The 25098-nt window shown below is 58.0% G+C and overlaps 1 protein-coding gene across 10 annotated transcripts in view; it reads right to left on the bottom strand.

The window, feature by feature from the left end:
* LOC106829923 (cystathionine beta-synthase-like protein) overlaps nt 1-25098 on the bottom strand; it is a 37062-nt gene that overhangs the window by 9269 nt on the left and 2695 nt on the right. For 2 of the 10 annotated variants that reach the window (XM_070488950.1, XM_070488951.1), the window contains 15 exons: nt 24297-24513; nt 20807-20913; nt 18632-18766; nt 17159-17238; nt 16934-17068; nt 16318-16387; nt 15000-15091; nt 14043-14168; nt 13307-13391; nt 11547-11652; nt 9015-9092; nt 8665-8799; nt 7863-7971; nt 4363-4447; nt 522-2608 (listed from right to left, as the gene is read on the bottom strand). In XM_070488950.1, coding sequence (XP_070345051.1) covers nt 2478-2608; nt 4363-4447; nt 7863-7971; nt 8665-8799; nt 9015-9092; nt 11547-11652; nt 13307-13391; nt 14043-14168; nt 15000-15091; nt 16318-16387; nt 16934-17068; nt 17159-17238; nt 18632-18766; nt 20807-20913; nt 24297-24505 — 1683 coding nt within the window. In that variant the 5' untranslated portion in view covers nt 24506-24513 and the 3' untranslated portion in view covers nt 522-2477. Of the gene's footprint in view, nt 1-521; nt 2609-4362; nt 4448-7862; nt 7972-8664; nt 8800-9014; nt 9093-11546; nt 11653-13306; nt 13392-14042; nt 14169-14999; nt 15092-16317; nt 16388-16933; nt 17069-17158; nt 17239-18631; nt 18767-20806; nt 20914-24296; nt 24684-25098 lie in introns of those variants that run through there. The other 8 variants (XM_070488956.1, XM_070488955.1, XM_070488958.1 and 5 more) reach the window with 6 other exon arrangements.

Raw genomic sequence — 25098 nt, 5'->3', positions numbered from 1 at the left:
ACTCCCCAGTGGCACCTGTTGATTTTAGAATGATATCCAATGTGGGTGTCCCAGCCCACCTGACCTGGCAGGGACAGGAGCAGCTCCCCACACTCAGCCAGCCTCAGCTTGCCCGCTGCTCCGCCCCCCCCCCCCCATGCTCATTCCGCTCTCGACCTCTGCACTCACCATCTCCTCCACCTGGATTGTTCATTCCCAACTCTTTACATCTGTGAGGTCTCAGCTCAAATATCATGACCCCAAGTGGCCTTCCCTGCTCATCCTAGCTGCTGAGGCCCTCCTCCCACACCCACCTGCCCTCCAAGTGTTCATTCATTCTCTTCGCAGCTCTTAGCACAGTCTGACGGTAGCCAAGAACATACAATGGAGAAAGGAAAGTCTCTTCAATAAATGGTGTTGGGAAAACTGGACAGCCACAAGCAAAAGAATGAAAGTAGACCATTATCTTTTGCCACATGCAAAAATTAACTCAAAATGGATTAAAGACTTGAACGTAAGACCTGAAACCATAAAACTCCTGGAAGAAAATATAAGCAGTGTGCTCTTCAACACTGGTCTTAGCAGCATGTTTTCAAACAATATGTTTACACAGGCAAGAGAAACAAGAAAAAATAAACAAATGGGACACATCAGAATAAGGAAACTAGGAACAAAACAAAAAGACAACCCACCAACTGGGAGAAAAATATTTGCAAATTATATGTCCAACAAAAGTTAATTTCCAAAATAGACAAAGAACTCATATAATTCAACAACAACAAAATGACTCCAATCAAAAAGTGGGCAGAGGATATGAATGAATATTTTTTGAAAGAAGATATACAGGTGGCCAACAGGCACATGAAAAGATGTTCAGCATCACTAATTATTAGGTAAATGCAAATCAAAACTACAATGAGACAGGCCAGCCCCGTGGCCGAGTGGTTAAGTTCGCGTGCTCTGCTTTGGAAGCCCAGGGGTTCGCTGGTTTGGATCCTGGGCATGGACCTAGCACCGCTCATCAGTCCATGCTGAGGCGGCATCCCACAGAGCACAACCATAAAGGATCTACAACTAGAATATACAACGATGTACTGGGGGGCTTTGGGGAGAAGAAGAAGAAAAAAGGAAATTAGCAACAGATGTTAGCTCAGGTGCCAATCATTAAAAAAAAAACAAATTACATTGTGATATCACCTCACATCCATCAGAATAGCTGTAATTAACAAGACAAGAAATAACAAGTGTTGGAGAGGATGTGGAGAGAAGGAAATCCTCTTACAATGCTGGCGGGAATGCAAACTGGTGCAGCCACTCTGGAAAACAGTATGGACATTTCTCAAAAAATTAAAATAGAACTACCACACAATCCAGCTATCCCACTACTGGGCATTTATCCAAAGAGCATGAAATCAATAACTCAAAAGGATTTATGCACCCCTATGTTCACTGCAGCACTATTTACAATAGCCAAGATGTGGAAGCAACCCAAGGGCCCAGTGACTGATGAATGGATAAAGAAGATGTGGTGTATATATACAATGGAATACTACTCAGCCATAAAAAACTAAACAAATGTGCCATCTGCAACAACATGGATGGACTTTGAGGATATATGTTAAGCAAAACAAATCAGAGAGAGAAAGACAAACACCGTATGATTTCACTCACATGTGGAAGATAAACTAGCACATGGACAAAGAGAACAGATTAGTGGTGACCAGAGGGGAAGGGGGTGGAGAGGGTGAAAGGGGTGCGGGGGCACATGTGTAGGTGAGAGCTAAAAAGTAGTCTATTGGCGGCAAATATATACATAATAACATACACCCGAAATTACACAATGTTACAAGCCAATATGACCTCAACACAATACTTTTTAATACAATGTGTCTCACTCGACTTGGCTAGCTTTTTTTAAATGGGAGGACCGTTTGCTGGTTGTATATCTGAGGACCTCTGATGTGCTGAAAGGAAACAAGGAAATTCCAGGGCATGTGCCGGGGGCTTCTCTGTGGGTGGGCCTGGCAGGGCGGGATCGAATCATTGTGGCTGAGAGCTGAGGAGTCGGCTGTAAATAGCTTAGGGAAGACGCTCAGTGGTTTAAAGACTTTTTAGAGATAAAACCATAAGGAAAACAGAGGGCTCGCATCCTCCCCGTCTCATCCACGCTGCCCATTCCCTGCCCGGGGTTCGTCTGCCTGGCTGAGTTCTCTTTTAATGAGATTTCCTTGTTGAAACATTGTAAGAGAAAGTTAAAGAAAAGCACATTTGATCTAACAAACCATAAATACATTCATTCAGGTAGCCAGATGTTACTAAAAGGAGACTAACATTTGAGCTGGCCCCGGCTACTCGATACCTGTCACGCTAGAGCGATGCCCAGCGTCAGGTGGGGAGAAATCGCACATCTGTTTGTTTAGTGTTGACGAAAAGCAAGAGAGCCTGGACCCGGAGCCGACAGTGGGTGGGCGTCAGGGCTGGGCCGCTGCCCCCGCAGCTCAGGGTTCCAGGGCACTTCCTGACTTGGTCTTCTCGTCCCGCTCCCGGGCAGCCACGAAATTTAGCAGGTCAATGGAAGTGACCACCCCGAACACTGCCTGCCTCTTACTGGACTTCCCGTTGCTGTGGTCTGAGGAGGGAACAGGGGCAGGTTTAGAGGCACCTGTGTATGGAGCTGATGGAGCCCCTGCCTACCCCCACTGCCAGAGGCTGAGCCCAGACTGCAGCCTGGGGGCCCGGCCCAGGCAGGGAGGGCTCCCGAGCCGCTGCCCTGAGCCTGCCCGAGTGTGGCACCCAGGGCAGCCAAGCATGAATGCCGCCATCTCCTGACTCGAGCTGTCTGGGCAGAGCCACCCAGAGCAGCCTCCTGCCTCTCTGAGCCACATCCACCAGCAGACGCCCGCCGAGGCCTCATCGATTCCAAACCGCGTGCGGCTCTTCCTCGCTGCCCAGGGCTCGAGTCTAGGCAGGAAGCTCCAGCCCTGCCCACATCTGTGACCTGCATCAGCTCCCATCTCTGGCCTAGGATTCTGACTCCACCCACGTCTGGTTCTCAGGCTCAAAACGAATGCTGGCCCCCGGGCCCCAACCCATGCAGCCCATGGGCAGAGAGGGTTGGGGGATGGTTAATTTTATGTGTCGACCTGACTGGGCCACGGAGGGCCCAGATACTTGGTCAGACGTATTCTGGGTGTCTTTGCACAAGATCCACATTGATCGGGTAGACTGAGTAAAGAGGCCAACCCCCCACCAGTGTGTGGGGGGCCGCATCCAATCAGGTGAAGGCCTGAATGGAACAAAAAGGCCGACCCTCACCGAGCAGAGGGAACTTTTCCTGCTTTGGACTCGAACAAAGCACTGGTACTTCCTCGGCTCGAGCTGCCCACTCAGCCTGCAGACCGTGGCACTTGCCAGCCTAATCCTGGAAGCCAGGTCCCTACCATGAGTCTCTTTCTCTGGATACACACATCGCATCAGTTCTGTTTCTCGGGAGAGCCCTGACGCATAGTTGTCAGGAAGCACCCAGAGGGCCAGAGTGAGTGGGAAATGCGGGGTCGCATCCCATTCCGTCCGACCCCCTTTGCCAGCACCTCCGGGGCCATCTGTCCCTCATGCCTTTGGGGGCAGAGGTTGCACAGGTGGGGATGGGGGGAGGCTGGGCATCCCACCGGCCTACTCGGAGCATTTCGGGAAAAACAAGGGGACACAGAAGAGACCAGCCACCAGCACTTCAGGGACTTTCGGGCAGGGGGCGGCTGTGGAGAAGCCCGTGCAGGCCACTTCCTTGCTGCTCGTCCCCGCGGGGAGGGCTGTGTGCAGCAGCCCCGGAACCTGGCCCTGCCGACCCCTCGGGAGACCCGTCCAGAGCCTGGGTGGACAGACTTTCTGCAGAGGGCCGTGCAGTCTCTGTTAGGACCACTCGGCTCTGCCAACATGGTGGGCAAGCAGCCTGGACAGCGAAATCAAGCACAGCTGTGTCCCAGGAGACTTGATTTCTGGACTGTGAGACGAGAACCTGTCATTTTTCTTGGAGATGTTCAAATACAAGTAAATGCGAGACAAAGAGGAAGAACCCTCCCACCCAGGCTGGGGGGCCTGGGACACTGGAGGCCCTCCTGTGCTCTCGGGGGCTACATTCTGACTGCAGCCATGCACAAGGGGCGGGTGGTGGGGCGTACATACCCGCAGCCCCCCCAACTCCTGACCAGCCCTGGCCCCACGCTGTGGAGCCAAGGACCAGGGAGGGGCTGGACGCGGGCTGCCCCAGGACCCTCCCAGTTCTCCTGATTCCTACGAGCCTCGTCCTTCCCAGAACCAGGACAGCACCCCTGGCCTGCAGAGGGGTGCTGAGGAGGCCGCTGTCCACCCCCTGGTCCCACTTACACTGGATCTGCTCGTGGACCACCAGGGCGAAGTGGTCCACCTCCAGGATGTGCGAGAGCTTGCCCAGCGTATCAGTCAGGACAATCTGGAAGAGAAGCCGTGGTCAGCGCTCACCAGGGGAGCGCAGCTAGGCAACAGGAGAGGGTGGGCATTGTTCCAGAAGGTTCTCTTGCTGATTTAGAAACTGAACACAAGCCTACAGGTCACCACCAACTGACCCAGAGGCCCTGATCCTTCCACTGGGTCTGGTGGGGATACGTGTGGCCATCCCCTTGGGAAAGGCTGCCAGACCCCTTCCTCCCCCAACATCCCAGCGCCCAGCCTGCAGTGCCTGGCCCAGCTCACACTCAGGAAAGACCCTGGGGATGTGGGCAGCAGGGAGGGGATTGACCCCAGGGCCCCTCTCTCGGCCCAACTGCATGGAAGTGGAAGTCACAGTGACCAGATGCCCAGAGGGAGGATGTCTGCTACTGGGGAGAGGCCGACGCGCCCCCAGTCTGTGTCTCCATCTTCGAGAAATAAGTCTGAGGAGGCCGCCCCGGTTCCAGCCTCCCTGCCCTCGGGAGGGTGTTCGTCTCACTCCCGGCATTTCACATGTCAGAGCACAGGCGGCAGTAGGTTCAGGTGAGGACAGAAACCATCCCCTCCTCTTAAACCTTCAATCAGGCTTAAGGCGACATCTCTGCAAGTCGAAGTCGTCTGAGGCCATAATTCTTTTCCAGAGATCTTTCTGGTTTGGAGTGACGCAAAGGGCAAAGAAAGCAGTAGGCGGGGACAGAGCAAATGGAACGAGCTTTCCACTCCCCACCCAGCACTGTGAAGGGGATGCACACCGGCAGACCTGGGCAGCCTGGGGCCCCACCCGCTCTCACCACCGGCCACAGTTCAAGGTCCTTAGACAGGTATTTACAGACGGAGGGCACGGGCAGTGAAGCCCCAGGCCACACCTGGTCACCTGTTTCCTGTCCCTGGACCTGGAGAGTCCTCCGCCCCGTGGCCTTCCCTGCTTCAGTTCTCTGGGGAGGGTCAAAGGCTGGATGACCCCCTCCTGGGGGCAGTGAGGGCTCCCCATCAGACGTGGCTACACAACCCCCAAGGTGACTTCCAAGCACAGTTAGCCCTGGAACCTGACTGGGCGCCCTTCCCATCTCAACTCTGGCGACGGGGGCGATGTCCCCGTGCAACACAGTGTGCTACAGGGCCCGGTGAAGGTCAGCAGGCTTTACACAGTGTGATGACACATTTGCGAGTCAGAGGGCCATTGAGCCCCCACACAACGGCCTCAGTCTCTGGAGACCAGCTTCCCCCCAACACTCGCTTTTATTACATCAGATGCTGGATGGGGTCAGAAGACCACAGGAGTCTAGATTTCTCCTGCCCCTGGGAGAACCACGGGGTGAGGAGAGCCACGGCTCCTGGGGACCTCCTTACGCCTCCCACTGCTGGGCGACCAGACCCCAAGGGGGCGGCAGGAAGGGCCCAGCCTGAGCAGGGTGGGTGTGCCCAGGAGAGGGGACCCACCCGAGTTTATATGGTGGTGCCCAATTCTCCTGGGGGCAGGATCTGGAACAGGGAAGCCTGGGTTCCCCGCTGAAGGACATCTGTCTCCTCCATCCGCACCGGCCCCTCAGTGCCCAGAGCAGAGCAGGCACAGCATGGCCCCTGACACGTTTGGCCTAGCATCTCAGTGACAGGACATGGAAGCCCCTGTGTTGAGAGCCCGGGGTCTTGACAACACTGGAGCCCAGCGGGGCCTAGGGGCTTGGCTATGCCCTGGAGGAAGGTGTCCCTGGAGGTGTGACTTGGCCTCTGATGCAGGTAACAAAACACAGACTTTGGCGTCAGCTGCGGCCGCCAGCTCTGCCCTTTGGCCCTCAGCTCTGCCAGCTTGAAAACAAAACAGAAAATCGCAGCGCCCACCAGAGCAGAGACCTATCCCGGCAGAGAGGGGCAGCGGAGCCAGAGGAGGCCTGGTCCCGGGATGCGGGATGCAGGAGCGCAGGCTCAGCCCTTCCCTGAGGGAGGGGCCGGGCACACACGGTGGAGAATCAACACGAAGGCCAGAGACACAAGGGAACCGGACTCTGCCACGGAAAGTGAGGGACAGTGTGCACGCCTCGCTGTAGATGGGTCTCAACACCGTGCTGCGTGCAAGAAGCCAGGCAAGGGGTCCACACGTAGGGCTGTGTGCAGACACCGTCTACCGTGACAGGAAGCACATGAGTGTGCCCAGGGACGGGGTCAGGGAGGGGCGGAGGCTCAAGGGGCACGAGGAAGCCTTTGGGGCCACGGAGACGTTCACTCTTGAATGTGGTGATGGCTTCGTGGGTGTACATTCATGTCCAAATCAGGAGAGGCCGAGGGCCTCTCCCAGGGGGCTGCCAGGGCCGGGAGAGCAGGACCCGCCCCTGTCTTCTGTGGTCTCTCCAGCTGCAGGAGCTGGAGGAGAAGGGGTGAGGGGTCTGCAGGGACCACGCGAGAGGCGAGGGCAGCGGGGGTGGAGATGGTGAGAAATACATGGATTCTGGTGACATGTCAGCTGTGGGTGTGACGGGGAATGAGGAAAACCAAATTCCTTCCCAGATTTGGGCTCAACTCCTTAGCCTTCCTGATATGAAACAGCCAACAAGGGCCTGGCCCAGTGGCCAAGTGCTTAGTTCACACACTGCTTGAGCAGCCCAGGATTCAAAGGTTCAGATCCCGGGCACAGACCTGCACACTGCTCATCAGCCATGCTGTGGTGGCACCCCACATACAAAAGAGAGGAAGATGGCACAGATGTTAGTTCAGTGACAGTCTTCCTCACACACACACACACACAAAGCCAAAATAAGACCTAAAACACCCCAAACAGCCAACAAGCTGCCAATGCTGCTCACTGGCAGGTGGGAGGGGAATATGGTTATGAAATGTCAGGTGCCACTGGGAGAGTGTCCTGACTCCCCCACCCTCAGGGACACCAAGAGCAGCGTCCAGGTGGTTCTGCTCAGGCCCATCAGAGGGTGGCCACCGTTGTCTCAGGATGACCAGGTGGTCTGACCAGCCCTGACACAGCAAGGGGTGACACCCGTATTTCCGGAACATTCTCGTTCTTACTAAATAATTAGGCACGCCAGGTATTCTTAAATGAACGCATGCCCTGGAAAAATTAGGGCCAAACGTTATGGAAACAATCACGCTGGCTGATGCCCCACATGGCTGAGAGGATGGTCCCCGGGCTGGGTTTGCTAATGACCCCCAGGGATTGCAGAAACACAGTGGACGCTGGTGAGCCCCCCCATGAGAGCCCCTCCCCACCTGAGCGGCTCCATTTGCAAAGTAGGGGCGAGTCCTCAGATTTATGGGTTTGATGGAGGTGTAGCCAGCATCAGCCTGCTGACACCCTACATGGTGCTGAAGGCTGGGGACACGGCCCCCTCGCATGGGAAGTGCTGCGCCGTGCCTTCGAGGACAGAGCCGGATCTCAGGCGCCCACGGCTCGAGTGGAACGGAGCCCGTACCTGTTGGAACTGCTTATAGATGATTTTGCGGACCTCGTCCGATGGCCGAATCTTCCCAGCGAGCAGGGACGACAGCATGTTCCCAAGAGTCACCATCCCCAGGATCACCCTGCAGCAGGGGGCCCGGGGGCAGAGGGCAGGGGGCAGCGGTCACTGAAGGGGCCTCTCCCCAAACAGCAGAACACACCCACGGCCACGTTCCGCGTCCAAGCAAGGTCTTTGGCCAAACTTGGAACTAACTCCTCTGAGAATTCAGCAAGTATCTGCCGAGTGCCTCCATGCGGCGGGAGCACCGCGGGGACCAACGCCTGCCCCTGGAGCTGCCCCCAGCGTGTGGAGACAGTAAACAGTCCTTCGGGTATTTCCCTTCTGACAGGTGTCAAGGGTGACCAGCCCACCGGTGTCCTGGGACACGGGACTTTCAGGGCTAGAACAGGGACGGTCCCAGGGAACCCACATGGTGGTCTCCCAGGCAGGCCTTCCTGTGTTGACAGCCTCAGAGTGAAGCCACTATCTACCGCCTGCGTCCTGCATGCACACAGTGAGTGCAGCAGGCCGGCACAGGGGCATAAGCCCTACGGGTCACTACGGCAGGCCCCCCGCCCCGCCAGTGCCCAGAGACAAGACATCCAATGGGCGGTCTCATGCAAGGACATCCTGATGCAAAGTGACCAGGGTCAGCCAGGCAGCTGTGGGGTCCACACGGCTGCCCTGCCCAGCATCGCTGACACAGAGGAGCGTGGAGCTCAGGTCCCAGCAGAGCCCAGTGGGCAGAGCTCGGATGGCGGTGCCCAACACTGACCCCGATTCATCGACCACGGGTGCCTGGTCGAAGCCCTTCTCGTGGAGAATCTCCATGGTGTGCTCACAGGTGACCGTGGGCAGCACCGTCAGCGGAGCCTGCAGACTCAGCTCCTGGACTCTGAGGTGCCACCACCTGAGGGAAGTGGGCAGGGCAGGGAGGGCCATGAACTGGGGGGCGGGAGTCAGGGACAAACACACTCACACACACAGGCAGCATCACAGAGGCGGACCGCGGGGATGACCCGCCAGGTGTGGGGCGCAGCACAGGGGCCCCAGGTCCCAGGGACGCGTGTCTGCAAACACCACAGGTGTTTCCAGGGTGGAACCTCTGCGCAGAGGCATGCTCACCATGGCTTCTTCGTCAGGACGTCCTCCTCATTCAGGAAGCCCTTCTGCAGCATCCACTTGTCGCTCAGGAACTTGGACCTGCAGGTGCCGGGGCCACCAGGGCCCGGACAGAGGGTCTGACCACTGCCTCTGCCCAGGCTGAGGGCACATGGTTCTCAGGGGAAGCCCAGCACTCCTCCCCGGACCCCGCAGGTCCAGCAGAGACCCCCAAGCAGCTGGCTGGGGCTCCAGGGAGAGGCCTGGGAGCCAGACTCCAGAGAGACCCCAGCTGGGACCCACGGGTCGATGGGGCACCTGGTCAGCCAGGGCACACAGGCCTGCGGCTGGATGGCTCAGAGCATGGAAGGTTCTGTCCAGGGACCTTTGCCATCAGGCCGCCCGGGGCTCCCTGGGTCTCTGCCCCAGCCCCACTCGAGTCCACTCTGGCAGACGGAGCCTGTGCCACCTGGGGTCAAAGGACACCAGAGCAGGCCAGGGGACTGCCATGGCCCTACCCTAACAGGGTAAACCGAGGACCAAGGGAGTAGGGAGCAGAGAACCCACCACCAAGACATGCTGAGTGAGCACACAGTCATTCATGAACACACACGCCATCTCACACACCCACTCCATGTCTCACACACTCTCCATCTCTCACATACTCCATCTCTCACACAATCTCCATCTCTCACACACTCCATCTCTCACACACTCCATCTCTCACACACTCCATCTCTCACACACACTCCATCTCTCACACACTCCATCTCTCACACACTCCATCTCTCACACAATCTCCATCTCTCACACACTCCATCTCTCACACACTCCGTCTCTCACACACTCCATCTCTCACACACACTCCATCTCTCACACACTCCATCTCTCACACACTCCATCTCACACACACTCTCCATCTCTCACACACTCCATCTCTCACACACTCCATCTCACACTCTCCATCTCTCACACACTCCATCTCTCACACACTCCATCTCTCACACACTCCATCTCTCACACACTCCATCTCTCACACACACTCCATCTCTCACACACTCCATCTTACGCACTCTCCATCTCACACACTCCTTCCATCTCACACACTCATTCCATCTCTCACACCCACTCCCTCTCTGTCACACTCTCCATCTTACACACTCTCCATCTCACACACCCACTCCATCTCAGAAACACACTCTCAATCTCACACACACTCCATCTCTCATACTCACTCCATCTCTCTCACAGCCACTCCATCCCAGACATACTCCATCTCTCATGCACACTCCATCTCTCACACCCACGCCATCTCATACACTCTCCATCTCACACACTCATTCCATCTCTCACACACACTCCATCTCTCACAAACACACTTCATCTCTCAGTCATTCCAACTCTCACACACTCATTCCATCTCTCAGACTCATTCCATCTCTCACACACACTCTCCATCTCTCACACACACACTCCATCTCTCACACATTCCAACTCTCACACACTCATTCCATCTCACACACTCATTCCATCTCCCATGCACACCCCTACTCTATCTCTCACTCACACTCTATATCTCTCACATACACTCATTCCATCTCACATACAAACCACACTCATACCCACACTTTGTTACTCACTCACTCTCTCACACACACGTGTGCATGCACAGCAGGCCAGCTGAGCAAAAGGGGAAATGGGCGTTCTCACGCACTGAGCAGGGTAGGCAGGAACCTAGCTCAGGGCAGCCTGGCGATGGGCACCCAGATGTGAATGCCTCCACCCTTGGGAACCCAACTTGGACCCCACCACCGAGGTCCCTGGAGACACGCAGCCCTGCAGCTGGTGCAGGCAGGAGGCAGCCCCGGGGGGCAGGGAGGGCAGGCGGGAGTAGGCCTTTAGGTCCTGGCCCCTACTGGCCCGAGGCCTTCTGCAGAGCTAGAGTCGCTCAGTTTCAGCTGGTAACCCCAGGCAGGGCCCTCACCCAGGGGACAGGAATTCACGGCAGGAGGCTGTGAGCTGCCACATGAGGAGCGCAACCTGCGCTCCAGCGAGTTTGGACCCGAAGCGCACAGCGCTCGGCACCGGCAGACGCGAAGGGCCTCAGAGGCCGGGCACACACATGTCACAGCAGGTTCTGAGGGGTCGCCGAAACCCCCGCTGGGCCCTCCTTGCCGGTGCAGGGGAAACCACGGAGCGAGTAGGGGTGGCAAGGAGGCGCGCTTAGGGTGGCGCCCCCTCCCCCTCCCTCGGCTGCGGCTCTCAGAGCAGGGGGGCTCGGGGCTGCGATGGAAGCAGAGCCGCCTGCACACGGGGCTCCGCCAGGCACGTGCCCGCTGCCACCGCGAACGTGAGCTGCCTTTGAAACGTGGCTCTTAGACCCAAGGGGACAAGGTTGGATGAAGAAATGAGCCCCACAGCCTGGAGGGGCCCGGAGGGAAAAGCAGAGCTCCCAGACCCGCGGACCCCCACCCCGCCCTCCTTCTTGCTGTCGGATCTCAGGGAGCACAGAGGGAGCGGAGACAGCTCCAAGGACGGCGCGGGAGGGAGGCTCACATGTAGTTGCGAACCGAGTCGGGCAGGATCACCACGCAGCGCTGGCCCTCCTGCAGCTCCTGGGCGGCCTTCACGGCCCCGGCCATGGCACAGCCCGAACTGCCACCTGCCGAGGGGGTCGTGAGTCAGACTGCAGTGTGCATGTGTGCACACGCATCTGCACGCACGCCTGCACACCCGGACACGTGCTGGAGGGATCCGCGGGGAACCTGCTGCCGTGGCTGCCTCTGGAGGAGGCGCTGGGCTCCGTGCTGGGAGGACCCAGCTCCTCCCCATCCAGCTATGGGCCTCTCGTCCCCCTGAGTTTCATGTCTGCTCAGGATTTCATGACTAAACCCTCCCCAAGGAAACAGAGCCCCTGGAGCCAAGGGACGCCGCTCAGTAGGGCGGGGCTGGTGCCCCCAGGAAAACGCCACGAGACCCACCCGAGCACCAGAGAGGGCCGCGCTGAGGAGCCCAGCACGGCCTCATGTCACTGACTGCCCACAGCCGCCCGCCAGGCAGACGACGCCCTTCCCCACTTTGCAGACCAGCCGTCCCCGGCCCAGGAGCCTGGGTCAGAGGCAGAGGGACGGATACCGAGAGGTGACTGTGCTCTGCCACGCGCCTGCAGCCCCTCTGGGCCGCGCTAAGGAGGCGCGATGGAGCTGCCAAGAGTGCACCCCGCAGGAAAAGGGGCCCTTCCTCCTAAATGGTGGAGGCAGGCCTGCTGCCAGCATCCACGCTCAGGCTCCATGTGCACTGACGACGGGAAGCGGGGACACACCAGGAGCACCACACGGGCAACGACTACGAAGAACAAAGTTGCCTTTTCACAACAACATCCTTTTGGAAAGGTTTTTCCAATCACAGGGGCTGGTTTCCAATCTCTAAACTGGGGCTCGGCTGTCCAGGGACCCGGCCACACTGAGGGCCGATTTCCTTCCATCTCCTCTGTCCCCACCCCCGAGGTGACACGACACGGAGCGAAGGCACATCTCAAATGACCTCCTGCTATATTCCCCGCGGAGATTTAAAGCGGATTCGCTGTGCATCCTCTCGCACGCAAGTCCCCTGGATCGAGGTCGAGCCTCTTCCCTGTGGGGCCCGGACGGGCCTCGGGGCTCCCAGAGGAGGGAGAGTGCATGGGCACATTGCCCGTCTCCTTCCGGCTCAGACGCCCGAGTGACCACACCCTCCAGCCTCTCCCACCCCAGTCCAGCCCCGGACCCCCGTGGATGGGGAGACCCCACCCCAAGGTCAGTGCTGGTCTTGACTGAAAACAACGTGTCCCGAGAGCATTGGCCTCACCCCAAAACCCACCGCACAGAGGCCCATGTTGCCAGGACAGTCCTGGGGGGGGGCGGGGCCAATGCCACTCACCCCCAGCTCCAGGGCCCGTTCTGCAGGGGAGCCAAGGCCCCAGCAGCTGACTTCCTCTGTCAGGCTAGCAGGTCACAGACCCCAGCCCCCTCACATCTCCTGCTCCTACCCTCTCAGGTCTGGGTGCCATGCCCCCCTCCCCAGAAAAGGTGTTACACATCAAAAACAGAGCATGTGCACCCCAGGGACCCCAGGAATATGGACCCTTCTCCTCCACACACTGGAGGGGCGTTCGATGCCCCTGCCCCATGGCCTCCTGCCCACGCCAGTGCAGGTGACCCAGCCTCGAGCTGGAGGAAAGGCAGGCCAACCTTATGAAGGGCCAGGGCAGATGGACAGCACCCTGTCTGTTCTCTGCACCCTGTTGCCACCCCACAGCGGGCCCGCCTGCCACTCACCGCACAGCAGTCCCTCCTGCGAGATCAGCATTCGGGCGAAGGTGAAGGACTCCTCATCATTGCTCTTGAACCATTTGTCCACCACCTGCAGGCAGGACCCAGGGGACGGGCTCAGGAGTGGCTCGGGCAGCTGTGCGGTGGGGGTGGGGGCCCCACAGCCCATGTTTGCAACCTCACAGACGACCTTGGTCCAGGCGGCCGCGACCTTCAGTGGACGCAGCCCTTCTTCTGGAATCCGGGACTCACGTACACAAACCCAGAACTCTACCTCTCTCTGTTGCAACACAGCAACTAAAACCACCGCGCCCGCCCCTCTGCACTGCACGGCCTGGTGTCCCTGCAGGGTCCGCTGTAGGTCCCTCAGACCGAAGCACCATTTAGGGTCCTTAAAAAGAGCCTGTCCTGGGTCATTACTTCCCCCACCCTCCTGCTCACCTGCCCCACTGCCCGGCGCTCCCTCCCTCTGCAGGGGCATGCCTTGTGTACAGGGCTGCACACTGGTCGCCAGCTGTCTTGGCGTCTTTGCTGAGCGGCGTCATGGCACCTACTCAGTACAGCACTGCCTGCTGCCTAGTCTGGACCTTGCAGACTACGCTTCCTCTCCCTGCTGCCACAGTGCTCACTTCTCTGTTCCCACTCGGGAGGAAAGCTGGGCCGGCTGCCTGTGGTCAGGCGTGCCCTGAGGGCCGGCTGGTCACCTCACCCGCCCTGCAGAGGGAGCGCTCCGGCCACCCACCTTCCGGTCCAGCACCGTGGGGACGAAGTCATAGCCGATGCCCTCCACCTCGTAGGCCGTCTGCTCCGTCTGGTTCAGCTCCTCAGGCTCTGCCAGGATGGAGCCTACAGGATCCACCCCGATGATCTGCAGGGTGGGTGGTAGGAGGGATCAAGTCTGGCAAAAGTCGCACCTGGACTTGCCCAGCAACCATCAGGGCGGCCAAGCCCGCCGCTAACAGGTGCCAGTTAACGATCTGTCTCTGGGATGCGGGCCTTGTTCCCAGGCCTCAGGGGCAAGACTCCAAACTGAGAAACCCAGGCCCAGGCCCTGGGAGATCACAAGGTAAATGTCCAGCTCGGGGCACGCAGGGGATGCTGGGGGGAAGCGGCTCCCCAGGGGAGCTCCTCCTGTGCAGGGCACCCCAGGACAGCCCTGAGAGACCACCCCAGGGGACACCTGGAGTCGTAGGGACGAGAGGCGGTGCTGACACAGAGCTCTTCCTGGATGGCACAGGAACCGTCAGAGGGAGAAGATGGGCCCAGCACATGAGCTGGGTATGACACAAGCCCTCCCAGGTCCACACTCAGCCTCAAATCCAGGCCCTTCCCCGACTCTCAAAGCCCCAGGTGGGCAGCCGCAGGACCTGAGCCTAAGAGCTTAGAGCTTCTGGAATGATCCTTGGAGGCCACCCAAATCCACTCTCCCAATCTGGGTCAGGGGTTCACTGGGTCCTTTATCTCCCAGGCAGGTGCAGATACACACCCCGTATAGGACTCGAGGCTGCCTAGGCAGAAACGTCAGGAACGAGCACTTTCAGCTCTAACGCAGAGGCCCCTCAGGGGGCCAATGCCAAGGACTCGATGACTGAGCCCCAGCCGCAGTTCAAGCCACAGGTGGGCAGTGCAGGCCGTCCAGCCTGCCTCTCCTGGGCAGGGCCGCGTGCCTTCCCCGGCCCCCACCACCCCGCTCACTCACTCTGCATCCAGGGCACTTCTCCTTTAGTTTCCTGCCAATGCCCGTAATGGTGCCGCCCGTGCCCGCTGAGATCACCAGCATGTCCACCTTCCCTGTTGGGAGGAGAGCCCATCAAGGAGAACATTCTCGGGCTGGAACCTGGCTGGCCCACCACTCTTAATAATAACTGAAAACATGCTCAACCAAAATGAAGGCAAGTTACCAAAAAGTTCAAAATATAAACTATTCTCAGAGGTCAACAGCCTCTCATCACAGTCCTTTATCTCTAAAAAGCATTCACAGTGACAGGGACCCAGTGACTTGCACTGAGTCTTTTCTCAACGACACGCAGCCACCGAAATCCTCCTGGTTTGCTATGGATCCACAGAGCCCGTCCAGAGGCATGGTGGCACAGGGACAGGGCACAGGTGGCTCAGGGACGAGCCAGGCTCTTCGCTGTGCACCGTCTTAGGCTGTTCGGTTTTGGACGATGGGATTAAGTGCACTGAATTATCAAGGGAAACACACTCAGGCACTCGGGCTCTGCTCGGAAACCATCCTGCTCTCCGATTGCAGGGCGCCGGCTCGGCCTCCTGCAGACAGGTCGGCGTGGCACCTGTGCCGGGCAGAGGCTGTGCCAAAGGGAGGAATTCTCACACATGAAGCCCGGGGCAGCAGATGCCTGGACTTTGCTGCCTGGCTCCTGGGCGAGGAACGAGCCTGCACTTCAGGGCCAACGCCAGCACCAGGCTCCAAACCGTTGCCAACCCCAGCAACTTCTGCCTAAAATCTCCCAGGGAAACAGCCTGTCCAAGAACATCACGACCCCGAGGGCCGGGGCACCCGAGGTGAGGAAAGGCTCCCAAGAGACGCAAGTCCACACAGAGAGTCAGCCAGTCGCTGACGTCACCACCCCGGTTCCAGAGACCAGTAAACCCGAAGGCTGAATTCAGCGCCCAGGTTGGGGCTTGACGCCGAGGGCCGTTCAGTAATTGAAGCCCTGGCTGTGAGCCCAGCACCAGCCTGGACCACCTCGCACCCTGCATTCGTGGGGGTCCCATGGGTCTGCAGGACAGTCTGCTGGGTAAATCAATACGACCGAATGGTATGTCTGGTGTTACAGGAGAGGCCAGGCAAAGTCCAAGAGAGCACAACAGAGGGAGGAAACTGCTCTAGGGAAACGTTCTACAGAGCATTTCCCAAGGAGCAGACATCGGAGCTGGGTTTGGAAGGATGAATAGGAGTTTACCAAGGAGAGGGTAAGTGACTTGTGCTCTCCCAGGCAATCAGGGATTGATGCAGTCAAGATGGACAGAGGGGTTAAGACAGAAATACACACCGTCACACTGCTGCAGGATCTCCTCAGCAGTGGTGTCGTAGTGAGCAAGGGGGTTGCTGGCGTTGCGGTACTGTGCAGAAAGAGAGCAAAGAGGGCATGAGGGAGGTGAAATACACTGACCCGGCAGCAGCCCCAGGACAGCAGGCAAACAGCTCAGTGCAGGCCACAGGGGGCCCAGCAGCTCAAGGAGAGGGGCCAACGGCACAGGCAGTTTCAGGACCCTCAGCAGGTGCAAAGCATTAAACCCAGCTCTCCAGAAGATGCGATTCCAGAATTAGCCCAGAAGTGAAATGGGTGAGACAGAAGAGCTTCCGGCAGAAAGGTTTCTATGCATCTTATGCCTGTAGAGAGCTTCAGGGCCTCTGCAAAGGGCAGGCCCAGCCAGCATGCTGAACTGAGCCCGCGGAGGCTGGCACGGACAGAGAGAGCCACGGGCTCGGCTCATCCCGCCAGCTGCATGCCAGAGGACCTGACCCGGACAGGAGAAGCCAGCGCCCACATGCCTGAGCACCAGTCACTTCTGCAGCCCCAATCCTGGAGAGGCGGCCCCACCCCCAAACGCCGACAGAGATCCCGTCGGGAACGCCCACAATGTCCCGCAGGCCCCAAGCCTCACCTGGTCCAGGATGTGAGAATTGGGGATCTCGTTCTTCAGCCTCCACGCCACACCCACGTGCGACTCAGGGGAGTCAAATCTGGCGTTGGTGGGCGTCCGCACAATCTTGGCCCCCAGGGCCCGCAGGACGTCCACCTGCAGAGGAAGCCGCTGCCTTCATCCGCCTGCCAGGCTGCTGCTCAGGGGCAGGGGTCCCTGGGAGACAGCCCCACCCGGCCCGCCTACCTTCTCCATGCTCATCTTCTCCGGCATCACGATGATGCAGCAGTAACCCTTCACGGCGGCAGCCAGGGCCAGCCCGATCCCTGGGGACAACACACGGGGTGAGAGGGACCACGGAACCCCTGGATCCTGCCCCGTGCACCTGCAGCCCCACCCCCAGCCCCTAAGGCCTGGGAAACAGCCCTGCAGGATCCCAGAAATGCCCACGTCATCCACTTCTGCCCCCCAGTGAGGGGAGGAGAGAGAATGCTGGAGGTAGAAACAAAGAGGCGAGTGAGCTCAGAGAGGAGGAGCAGAGGGGAGAACGCAGGTGGACTCCAATTCCTCCAGCTGTGGCTGGGTCCAGGCCGGGTCCTGAGCACTGCAGGAGATGATGAAACCCACACAACGAGAGCAATAAGAGCCAACACGGTGGAGCTCACTGTGAAAATGCAGGATCCTTCGAGAGACCAAATGACCCTGAGGGGATTAAAGGTCAGCAAGCCTTCCACTCCCACCCTGGCCCAGAGGGCACAGGCCTGAGGTGCCTCCTCCCTGGTTCCAGAGGGGTCAGGGCCACCATCCAGAGACAGCGTGCTGGGCCCAAGAGCATGGCTGTCAAGCTTGGAGACCTAATGGAGTCCGCCCGCTGGGTTCCACACTCGCTTGGGACCTGTCGCTCCTTCACTTCTGAAATGGGAACGTCCGTCACGCCGGCCCCCCACCGTATGTTGGAAGCACATAACTTGTCCTGTCTCCCGGGTTTCCAGCTGGAGGGGAATTCCGCCCAGGATGAATGGCGCCTCCAGTCTCACCCCTCTGATGGAGATGAGATTTAGATGAGATTGTGGACTTAGAGTAGATGCCGGAATGGGTTAGGACCTTTCGGGGCTGTTGAGATGGGAGTGAGTGTATTTCGCATGAGAGAAGGACAGGAACTCAGGGGGCTAGACGGCAGAGTGTTACAGACAGAACTGTGTCCCCCAAATTCATACGCTGGAGTCCTAACCCCAGCACCCCAGTGTCACTGCATCTGCACACAGTCTTTGAAGAGGCGATCAAGGTTACATGAGATCATACGGGGGGCCCTAATCTCATATGTCTGGTGTCCTCATAAGAGACCAGGAGACACACACACAGAGGGACGACCAGGTGAGGACGCAGGGAGAAGACGGCGTCTACAAGGAGAGGCCTCAGGAGACACCTGGATGGCGGACTCCAGGCCCCAGAACTGTGAGAGAACCAGTCTCTCTGGTTGGCTGAGCCCCCAGGCTGTGGCAGTTGCCACCTCCGCTCTGGGACATGAAGACACACTTTCAGTCCCAGCGTAGCTGCTCGTGAAGGCCCCAACATCATCGACGCAGGCCTGGGTGGCAAGACGTCAGGGAGGCGGGCTCCTGCACACCAGGGGCTGAGGAAGCTGCCAGGAAGGAAGCCAGCGCACGTGGCAGCAGGTCACCCCAGGCCAGGGGACCTCCTGGCTTGTTCAGCACCCACCTGTGTTCCCGGATGTCGGCTCGATGATCGTGTCCCCAGGCTTCAGAATCCCAGCCCGCTCGGCGTCCTCGATCATCCTCACGGCGATGCGGTCCTTCACACTCCCGCCCGGGTTGAAGAACTCGCACTTGGCCACTGGGAGCCAGAGAGGAATCACAAGGAGGAAGAGGCCGTGAGCCCAGACTGGTCCTGCTCTCCCTCTCCAGTAGCTGACGCCCCCCAGGAGGCAGAGACAGGCCGGGTCTTTCTGGTTCTGTAAATTGTCCCCTCTCCATTGCCACCTCCCACCTGCACCTGCATGAGGGTGCTGGCCCCTCGGAGCCTCTCCCACCCGCCCATCCCACCTGCCTTGGACCACGTGGCAACTCCAAGTGGATGACACAGAAGCATCCCAAGGAGCCCCCGCTGGGTGGATGGATCAGAACCCCCCTCCCGAGGGGCAGCCCAGTCCCAACAGTGACTTGTTGGCGTGAAAGGGCCGCTGAGTTGAGCCCTTGAATGTGGGGCAGACGGCCCAGCCATACCCAACGGCCCTGCCAAAGACTTGACATCCTGCAGCCACGGCCCCTGGATCACAGCTCCTGACCTGCACACCCTGCAGGCCTCCTCCCATCGTCCTCCTCCCCTGGGACAAATGCCCAGTGACACGGGGCTCTCTGCTCTCCCCGACCTGGCCAACGAGACATCCTCTCCTGGGCCCAGGGCTTTGCTTCTGTCTTTCCTTGTGGGAGGACACCCTCCCACCCCTTAGAAAGATGCCGTGTTTGTAAAGGGGGAGACACTGCATCCCACGAGACTGGGAGGACCCAGGGCCGGCCAACAGCAAAGGAAAACCACCTCCCTCCTAGTTCGTCCTCGTTTCTGAAATCCCACCACTGGACAGACTTTCTCTCCCAGAAGCAGGAGAGGGCCCGGCAGGGACAGTGTGCATGTGTGCACATGTGTGTGGGCTCCCCAGTGCCTGACCCCTCAGCAGGACCCACGCCCAGGACCTTTCCAGCTCCCACACTGGAAAGACTTAGTCAGACAATTCTGGCTCTCCCCTGGGAAGGCCAGCATGCAGCCGGGATCTGCGCTGACCTGTCTGAGCCTTGGTTTGTCCATCTGTAAAGTGGAAACACTGACACCTACTTCAGGGGCTACTGCCAAGCTGATGCAGCAGGCCGACTGCACTGGGCACTAGTTAATGGTCTCTACTATCTGATAAATAGCACAGAGCAGGCGCCCCTGGGCTGGGATGGTCTCCTGGGGCCATTCATGCAGTCTGCATGTCCAGCCGTGCCGGGGGGTGTGGACTGCTCATTGCTTCTCAGAAGAGTCTCTCTCCAGAGGGTTGGGGGGATCATCTGAGGATGATGCCCCAGGGGAACCAGCCATCATGGCTGTAGCCCTCCCCCCGGTGGTGCCACTCCCAACAAGCCGACCCTGAGGGCCTGCTCATGCCCACCCCACGCTCTTCTGGTCTGTCCCCTCCAGCTCACTTTGCCCAGCCCACTACTCCTGCTCCTCCTCTGTGGCCTCTTCACCTGCCACTTCCTCTGTGACAAAGTTGAAGTCTACTGGGGCTCCGTGTCGGTGAGGAAACCCCCCACCCTCTGTGTTCCCGGAAACAGCTTCCTGCAAAGAAGCCCCTTCCCCATATGACTGAGGTAAGATTCCCAGGTGACCCCCTTGTTCACCTAGGACAAGGCCAGACACGCCCCCAAATTCCCATTCTTTGCCTCATAAGTGACAGATGACCTCTCTGTGCCCACAAAATGAGAGGAACAGAGATAACCACTTCTGCCCAGCGGATGCCTGAGACCATCCCGTGGTCCCACAGCCCGGCAGGAGCTGGTCTATCCTCCCCAGAGAAGTCTAAGGTGGAACAGCCGCTCCTCGGGTCTGGGGTCCCCCTCCTGCCACAGCTGAGTAGGGCCAGTCTCCTCCGCGTCCCGGGTCTGGAACGCTCTCTCCTTCATCCTGGGCACGGTTCACGGGAAACCTGGTCCCAGAGCGGCCAGCTCAGTCACCCTGTCGGACCATTTTCGGATCGTACCTGATGTGTCTCAGTCCTTCATTAACCAGCTGGTTTTCTGGCCTCTCTGCCCCCAGGAGGGTCTGAGGGGCCCCCGCCACCCAGGCCCATTGAGTCGCTGCTGGGCCAAGGGTAGGACAGAGGATCCCAGTACTCACGGAGCTCGCACTTCAGGCCAAACTTCTTCCCGATCTTATTGATTTTCACCATGGGGGTATCCCCAATGTTCTGCAGGATATCTGGCAAGATTTTAGGGGCTTTTGTCCTAAAACGGAGGAATCTATGATTATTCAGATAACAAATGAAAACAGGACCAGCCTTGGCTGTCCAGCGCATTGTTTCAAATGAATCAAGAAATAAATCAAAGAACTGGCTTTGATGTGGGAGCTGAGTGGTAAGGACACACACCTACACATGGATGGAAGGTCACAGTCACATTTGCACACACACGTGCGCATGAGCATGGGAGCTCGCCTGGAAACCTACGGAAACGAGCAGCGTCTGCAGCTCAGGTGACGCAGCCGCACCGACGCTGTTCCCCGGGTTTGAAAATGCATTGCGGTCACTTAGGACGGTATCGGGGGCAGCTGGGTGATCGGGGCACAGGACTTATTATTTCTGCAACTTCTGGTGAGTGTTAAATTATTTCCAAACAAAAAAAGGTAAACTAAATGAACACTGACTTCAGGAGAACAGGCCCCGGTCCGTCCATCTGGGACCTCCAATTCCTCTCAGCTGTCGGCACCTAAGCCCTGGGATGTCCCACTTCTTTGATGGAAAAACTGGTGGCAACCCCAGCGCAGAGACCCTTCAGACTGTGTGGTCACCAGGCAGTGACGGGGGCTGCAGAGAGCCACCCAGATGCCTGGCCTCACTCGGAAAGGGTGGGACACGGACGGTGTGAACAAAGACCCTGCCCGGGGTCACTGTCGCCCTTGGGGTCAGGGTCAGGACAAAGCCGGGGGGGGGGCCTCCAGGGTCACAGTGGGCTTCCTCCTCACGGGCCGTCTCCCTCACATTCCAGTGACCAGTCCCCTCCCCCCAGGTTCCTCCACCCGACAAGCTGGGGGCAGGTGACAGGTGAGGGTGGGACAGCTGCAGCTGGGCAGCATCTTATGTGTGTGCGACTGTGACACGGGCATTTCCTGAATGGCCCCCATGAAGTTTCCTCTGTCATCACCCTCAGGGACCGCTGTCAATTCCACACTCTCTCCCCGTCTGTGCCAAGGATGCGCTCACCAAACATTCATCTGGGAAGATGCACAACTGACCTGCATTTCAGGACAGGCATTAGCTTCTCAGCCCCCTGATTTCTCAGTTACCTTTCCGCGGTTCTCAAACTCGAGGGAACCCCAGTCTCCGGCACAGGAACCCATTAACCCCTTAACCCAGCAGCCTCCTTGCGCAACCCCTAAGGTGGTGATCCAGCTCCCCTGGGCCCTGCGGCAGCTAGGGAACACTGCATTCCACCCCTTGGCCCACATAGGTGGCTACACGCAGAGCTGGAATCCACTGCATCCTTCCAAGGTAGCGAGGAGCTGAACGGACACCCCAAGGCACGCTGGAGGCAGGCTTGGCAAAGAGAGCTGACGGATGGGATGGTAGGGGGAACGGAGAGCCTGGGCCTGGGGCAAAGGGCTCCTGACCCCAGCCCTGGAGGGAGGCCAGGCCCTCGGCGTGACACCTGGGTTGATTCATCAACTAGATTCAGCCGCGGCAGGACACCTGTGGGGCAGTAACCCAGGGCTGGCAGGTGGCTGCAGAGCAGGGCATGGAGAAGTCTGGGGTCCTCACTGAGCACCGGGCCTTGGGGGGCGGCCACCTGAGAAGCTGGCCCGAGGTGCTCAGGGCAGCAGCCCCAGGAAGGAACTTACCAGGGAGGGGCCTGGAGTCAGCTTACCTCCATTGCGATTACTTTCACAGCCCAGGAGGCCTCGGGAGGCCGACCCCACAGCATCTTAGAACAAACCCAAACTCCTGACCAGGGACGGGGCCCTGCCTGGCCCTCCCCCTCCACAGCCCCTCCTCTCTGCTGCTTCCACTCTGGTCCTCTTTCTAAACCCACCCTCCCTCGGAACTCGCTGGAATCCCCTCCCCCCAATATCCACACAGCTGCAGCCTTCCGCCTCTCCAGGTAGCAGTTCTGAGGCCGTCCCCAGGCTCCCAGGCCCGTCACTGCTCCCACCATCAGGCTCCCTACGACCAGCTCCTGCAGGGGACCTTGGTCTAGTGTCCTCCTCACAGATGAGCCTGAGCCCAGCTCCCTGAGAACCGTCTGCCTGAACTGGGACACGTGCTTCCTAGATGGAACAGCAACCCCTGCAGAGCTTTCTAGAGGGCTAATTCCACCACTCTGTGAAGGGTAGATGCAACAGGATTTATGACCTGGATAGGATAGTGTCTTTCCAGCCCAGGCCCGAGGGTTAGAAGCTCACGTGAAACCTGGGGGATCCGCGGCTCTTACCCCCCCCCGCCCGGTCCCCAGCAGCCACACCTCAGCTTCGCACAGGCTTTCTGCCCACTCCTCCCATTTCTTTCAGAGTGACGGCTAATCCCACCCATTGGCAGCCAACTCGGCCTCCTGAGCTGCCGGCATCCGGAGGCATTTAATGTTCGGAGCGTCTGGATTTGCAGATCTTCATTCCTATTATGGGCCCACTGAGGAGCGCATCTCCCTACCCACTCCCAGATTGGATGTTAAAATCAATGATCATAAACACGGGCAGAACAGTGTATACGGAGTAAGAGTCAGACATCCAAAAGGCATGTTCTTTGACTCCTTCGTCCTACTTCTGGGAGATTATTCTAAGGAAATCAAGATCATCCTAAGACTTGGCAAGCGTGGTTTGAGTTTCACGATGATCAGGCATTTGTGTCTTTTTTGCCTCCCCGCGATCGATCTCCTGCACCTGGAACATGGCCCAACGATGGCAGGTGATCAATCAAGTCGTTGATGCACCGACAAAACGGACGTGGCGTTTCCTACTGCAGTTCACAAGAAGAGAACTGCAAACATCTAAACGCCCAACAGATGCCTTAAGAGTTAGTTTATTCACCCAACAGTCTCTGTGCAACCACGAAAAGAGCCCACCATAGAAAAGTATTTCCTGCCCAGGAGAATGGTTACGACCTAGAGTTATGTAGAGAAGTGCAGGCATGAGGCTAATTACTGAAAACACGAGCACACACCTCAAACGTGAGCGTGCAGCCAGACACTCTGGATTGGAAACCTCACTCCTATCCGTCACTCAAAGTGTGTGACCTGGGCACATCCGTCTACTGATTCAGCATCTGCTCTTTTTAGGCACTGACCTAGGTGCTGGCCACAGGCACACAAGCCCTGGCCTCTCTGGGCCTTGGTCAACTCATCTGTAAAGATCCTAGCGCCAGGTCACCACCCACCCAGAGTGATTACAAGGAGTGGGGCACACCCCAAGTCCACCCGGCCATGTGGCCTCCATATAACAAACTCTTCCCCTGCAGGTAAGGGATGGACCGTGTCAGGATCATAAACCAGGGACTTGTGAGGCAGTGTGGTGATGTGGAGGGTCACACTCCAGGTCTACCTGGCTATGTGGCCTCCAGGTAACAAACTCTTCCCCTCCAGGTAAGGGATTGACCATCTTAGGATCATAAGTAGGGACTTACGAGGGAGCATGGTGATGCGGTGAGTCGGCAATCAGGCTTCCCAGCTGCCAGGAGCACCTGCTGGGGGCATCTGGGCGGATCCACAGGCACTCGTTGGCTTCCTTGTCCTCTGGGGGCTCCTCCTCCAGGCCCCCTTTCCCCGAGTGCACCCCCGAGAGGTGGGGGCATTCTGAACACCCTACTTCAGCTTGGGATGTCTTGGAAAGCATGCTGGGAACTGTCAAAGGGAGGGAGTGGAGATGTCAGTTTAGCTCACCTCAAACAGTGCCAAGGAGTCTGCTCTGATGTGGTTGCATCCAGCGAATTCTGCTCAGCCACCCCCTCTGAGTCGGGGGCTCCACTCATTCAAAGAGCTCAGCAAGAACAGGCATAAAACCTAGGCACCAGCTGCGATCGACAAGAGTTTAGGGGTTTCTCAAAAGGCTAAACACAGAACTACCATGAGACTCAGCAATTCCCCTCCCTTGATTGTAGTGATCTTTTCACCATATATAGAAAAACCAAGTTGGACATCTTACATCATACCATTTTTATATGGCAAAGATATCTCACTAAACTTGTTTTAAAAAGACTACATTTATATGATAGAAATAATAAGAGGGAAATGGAAATATAATAAATATATTTTCACCCTAAAGAATAAAAGGAATGAAGTTTTGATATACGCTACCACACGTGTGGGCCTCGAAAAGGTTCTGCTTAGTGAAATAAGCCAGACCCAGAAGACACATACTGTATGATTCCACCTACATGAGGTCCTGGATTCATAGATGGGAAGTAGAATCGAGATCACCAGCAGCTG

Source organism: Equus asinus, chromosome 18, assembly GCF_041296235.1.
Source record: "Equus asinus isolate D_3611 breed Donkey chromosome 18, EquAss-T2T_v2, whole genome shotgun sequence".
NCBI lineage: Eukaryota > Metazoa > Chordata > Mammalia > Perissodactyla > Equidae > Equus > Equus asinus.
The sequence above is the reverse complement of the archived record's forward strand: the minus strand, read 5'-3'. Positions and strand labels throughout refer to the sequence as shown.